The 5,128-nt window shown below is 32.8% G+C and overlaps 1 protein-coding gene across 1 annotated transcript in view; it reads right to left on the minus strand.

Moving 5' to 3' along the window:
- Positions 1-5,128, minus strand: part of LOC104266212 (probable dimethyladenosine transferase) — a 9,303-nt gene that overhangs the window by 3,276 nt on the left and 899 nt on the right. The window contains exons 2-9 of the mRNA XM_009861878.3: positions 4,005-4,162; positions 3,455-3,694; positions 2,932-3,033; positions 2,425-2,517; positions 1,491-1,555; positions 1,295-1,358; positions 778-884; positions 346-348 (exon numbers count right to left, since the gene is read on the minus strand). Of these exons, the coding sequence (XP_009860180.2) occupies positions 346-348; positions 778-884; positions 1,295-1,358; positions 1,491-1,555; positions 2,425-2,517; positions 2,932-3,033; positions 3,455-3,694; positions 4,005-4,162 (832 nt within the window). The remainder of the gene's footprint in view (positions 1-345; positions 349-777; positions 885-1,294; positions 1,359-1,490; positions 1,556-2,424; positions 2,518-2,931; positions 3,034-3,454; positions 3,695-4,004; positions 4,163-5,128) is intronic.

The following is a 5,128-nucleotide window of genomic DNA, read 5'->3' on the forward strand; positions in this document are numbered from 1 at the left end:
CGTCGTAAATCGACCGGAGTTTCACAACCATCGAGAAAGCCTCTGCCCATTTGACCGGCGGAGCGAAGCATGTCGTGATTTCCGCACCATCTGCGGATGCCCCAATGTTTGTAATGGGAGTCAATGAAGAGAAGTATTGCAACTCCATGAAAGTTGTAAGCAATGCTTCATGCACCACCAACTGCCTTGCACCAATCGCAAAGGTCGTGGATGACAACTTTGGTATTGTTGAAGGTCAAAAACAGTTTTAAGAAATTTATTATTAGTATCAAGGTTTTAACATCAATCTTAGGTTTTTTTAATATGGTATAAAGTTTGGACAAAAAGTTGTAACCCTATGAAGACAACCTTAATGGGGCTTAGTCAAGTTAAAATAATAAAAAAACTTTCCCACAGTAGCTGTTTTAGATTGAATGAGTGAAACAAGGACAGTTGCTATAGCCTTGGTGTTTGCAGTATTTAATGTCCTGCATTTTTATGTCACATATATATTTTTGTAAATGTCAAATGCCATACATTTATAAACTAATATTACAGGCCTATAATGCTAACTTTTAGCACAAAACCAGCAACAATATATATATTAAGCTGGGGGAAGATGGGACATCATTTCGTTCTATTTTCTCCTCCCATTTGGTATTAAACAGAAATAATGTAAAGAATTATAAAACTATATCCTTAAAAAAATATTTGAATATTATGTACTAAAGGTGTCCCATCTTACCCCACAGTACTATACAGCACTTTATAGCCAATTTTATGTAAAAATTAAATCACCTTAAAAAGTCATCAATATCCATTGTACGAGCTCGCATTGAATCAAAATTATTTTCTTCCAATATTGAACAAACTTTTGTTTTCATGCACAAGTCATCTGGTACAGTCTGTATAATAACAGACCATTTAAAATTAAAGAAATATTGTTAGGACTTGGGAATGATTCTACCAATGTTATTTTTTTAAACTATATTGTTCTGCATGTTAACTCTGACATGCAAGTCAAACTTCTCTAAATCAAGTGCGCACTGCATTTGCTTCTGTGGATTTACTTTACTATACAGCTGCAATTATGTTATAGCTATTAATTAAATTTTTAGTACCACCCAGAGCTGAAGAGTGTTATAACTCAAGGTTTTTTTTTGTTTTTTTTATTGGGGTAATGGGCCTGGCCTAAATCCCAGGTCCTCACGGTCACGAACCTCACAAATACAGAATAGAACTGAAGGTTTTCTTTCCATGTAATCTGATCATCTCATTATAATAACTTTAAAGTTGAAAAGTTTTCTTCACATACCTCATTATTAAGTGAACAATGTATCCGATAATTTTTCTCAAGCATTTCCAACACAGAAGATGTTCTGGAAAAATTGAACAACAAAATGTTCCAACATTTCAGATAAAATAAATACTAATAGCACGATAAAAAAGCTTTTATTGAACATGTAAAATAAAAAAAAATAAATGTTTCACAATAATAAAGCACATCATACCTGAAAAGACCAGATAAAGTTTTGTTTTTACGCAGAAAAGCAATTCTTACAAGTCCGTCCCATTCCTATATTAAACAAACAATTATTAATGTTCTTATACACTAAATACATAACCAACATATAACCTGTGACACAGCCAGAATTTTTCAGGGGTTATTACCCCTTTTAGAAATATTTAAACCACGTTTTGGTCTACAACTAGCAGGGTACGAATTAGCAGCGAAAAATGTATCCCATTTCCGCTACAACATAAATCTTGTTATTCTAATATTCTGACAATTATAAATGATAGTCAATTCTGCACAGACAGTGCAGCACAGTTTAAAACAGCAATAACTTGTTTTTACATATTGGTTTGTGTGTGGATCAGTGACATAAAGCACACTTGGCTCACTGACCATTCCATTTACGGGGTAATAACATTAATCTAACCTAAAGCACTAGAGCTAATCTATCTAGAACGTTTCGGTTATGGTGTAAAAGAGATGAAAAATGATTTGGCCTTCCCATTTTTTCTTAAAGCACCACAGCATGTAAGACTTGTTGTTAAAGTTTGCTTTATGTTGGTAGGCTATTTATTTTTTTGCAAAAGTTGCAATACAAACAAACATATTTAATAACAATATAAATCAGCATAAACAAGCTTACACCAGTGTCCACAAACAATGATATAATATTCAGGAAAAAACGAGCAACCATACTTATACCAGCTTTATTTGTATTTTTTACAGGTATAATCAGTATGCGGGTCACCTTTACTAATTTGATTCAAAAATTAAAAATTTTGAACTTTATAATTACCATATAGCCTTACAGTCAGCCAATAATTCGATTTAAATTATACATATATATATATATATATATATATATATACTCTTTCATAAAAGCTTTAAATTTATGCTTAAAAGATGCTTACATAAGAAATAGAATTTACCGTGAAATTAATTGGTGGTGGTGGATTCCTGGGTTCGATTCTAACAACACTCGATTCTACTTTAGGCGGTGGTTTGAAGTTATTCTTTCCCACCTGAATTTAAGAATGAATAAATAATTGTAAACATATTTATCCTCACATGGCGGGAAAATATTAAAATAATAGTTGTTATTATAACAGGGAGGTTCTGTTTCAAACACTCCATGCTGGCTTATAAGTTACCAGGTATGGAACTTTGTAGGTGTTAGGACCCTTAGGTAAAAAGAAAAAAACAAATGAAGTTTTGAATGATAATGATTTATTATCAGTACTGAGGTATAATGCTTTTTTATCATGTTTTAGGACAATAATGAATTAATTTAACTAAACCAACAGAGAGAAACCCATTGGCAGCAAAACGTCAGTTGTTAATAAGTATTGTCATAAGTTATACATAAAAAAAAGTAATTATAAACATTTTTTTTGCATATTAATGTTATAATTTTTATGATATTGCTAGTTTGCTACCTTCATTAAGAGATCCACTCTTGCAAGCAGTTGTGTGTTGATTGACAGCCGACAATATAATTTTTCACCTGGTTTTGCAACCAAACGTTGAGCGAATTCTCTCTGCAAATGTTTACGAAAATAATTAATTGCACGCAGCAGCAAAATGTTACAAAAGGTTGTTCAAATAAATTGTACAAAAACAGGAAACATGTTATAGGAAATATATACACGGAGGAAAGCAAATATAGTATGTAGCTAATTGGTGACAAACAGGTGGATTACATTACATTATTACAGTTACAGCTTCCATTACACATACTAACGGTGAAATCAAATGTTTACAGAAAAGCTTTCATAATAAATACTGGCTAAACACTTTAGTCACATTAGTTAGTTACTTTACCAGGAAGTTTAATGAACAAATACAGAGCCAAGGGCCGAAACCTAACTTAATATAAATATATATCGCCCACAAAAAATAGGATAGAAAATAAAAAAAACGACAAAACTACAAAACCACTCGATTACAGCACAAGTTCACCTGAAACATTAACACAGCACATCTGAATAAGGGTCGATGTAAAAGTAATTTGAATACGATAGGTGAGGATATCTGGTAAGGAAGATTGGCCACACAAACGTTGAAAAATGGTAAAGATTCGAGTTTTAAAACATCTCCAACCATCAAATGCAACTTTTTTTGAAGTGGGGTCCCACAGACACGTTTTTGAAGTTCAGCAGACATACGTGGATCAATTTCACAAGCGATGACTTTGTTTACCTATTAAAAAAAAAACTTCTGTCAGTTTATTGGAACATTTGTATTAAATTCAAACTTACTTGAATGGGAAATTAGTTGTACAGATATGGATATATATATATATATACAATATTTTTTGTGCGAAACAATAAAAAATATCTTTTTTTATGTGGAAGTGAGTCATAACCTAAACTTATTGTTATTGTATCATTGTAATAATTATACGATTGGTATGAAAAAACATAAACATGCGAAAGACAAACATGTTTTCCTTACACAAAAAGGTCTTTTAAAACATTAACACTTGGCAAAATCTCAAAGCATAGCCTACCTTCTCAAGCATCTTAACTGTCATGTTACCAGTTCCAGGACCAATTTCTAAAACAGTGTCCGTTGCTTTCAATGCAGCCTTCTCAACCATACCATTTATTATTAGTGGATTTTTCAAAATATGTTGTCCAACTCCAGTGTTAAACATTATCCCTGTAACTAAAGTGAGATTTGTTAGTTGTTGATTTTAGATTGTTTAAGTATACAAAAATATCTGAGTTGATATACAGTATGCACTGTCGTGAAAAGTGATGTATCACCGATTTTAATGGGACGAGCTGTTATGAATTGAACAAAGGTAATTTTTTACGTCGCTGACGTGATAAAGTCATTAATACATTTCGCAAAATAGGCGTGACAAAGCTTGTTTGTATACTTTTTTTAAAACAAATGCCTGTCTTTTCGCAAGACAACTGCACAGTGGGTATCGGTGAGACCTTAAAAAGCTTCAAAATATACATTTGTCCTGGCCACCAGCTATAGGCGCCGTGGCGTAGTGGTTACCGCGCCTGCCTGTAACCAGAGCCATAGAAATACCGAGTAGTCCAACCCATTGTTACGTAAAACAAAAATTAAACGGCAATTTGGGTCCAAAATAACACAGTAGGTATAGGGAGAATGTCTGTTTTTCGGTAAATTACAGAAAAACTTGGGTCTAAAAACAAATTTAAAGGTTGAAAAATGTAAACATGTGTTATTTGTTTTCTGTGTCATCAAAAGTCGAAAATTAGAATTAGAAGCGGTTGATTTGCGACATTTTAGTCATTTAATGCGGCTAAATTTATACATTGTTTTAACAAAATGTTTGGTAAGGTAAATAGAAGCTGTTTTACACCTTCCCACAATAGGAAAACACAAACAAAACTTAACAAGTTCGTTTAAACCATTGGTTCCCAAAGTTATGTTAGCGCGACCCAAATCAGAGTTTTATAAACATCTCACGACCCATAGGTAATCCTTTAACTGGTGGCCACCTAAAATTTTGGGTTCAAAATGTTCAAATTAACTTTGAAAATGCGCGATAAACATGCTGCGGCAGCGTAATTCGCTTGACTTGCGCAGAGTCGTAAAAACACCGAGTAGTCCAACTGGCGTCTATGTGTGTTAAAATAGAGAAAAGCGGTG

Source organism: Ciona intestinalis, chromosome 11 (genome assembly GCF_000224145.3).
Source record: "Ciona intestinalis chromosome 11, KH, whole genome shotgun sequence".
NCBI classification, from domain to species: Eukaryota; Metazoa; Chordata; class Ascidiacea; order Phlebobranchia; family Cionidae; genus Ciona; species Ciona intestinalis.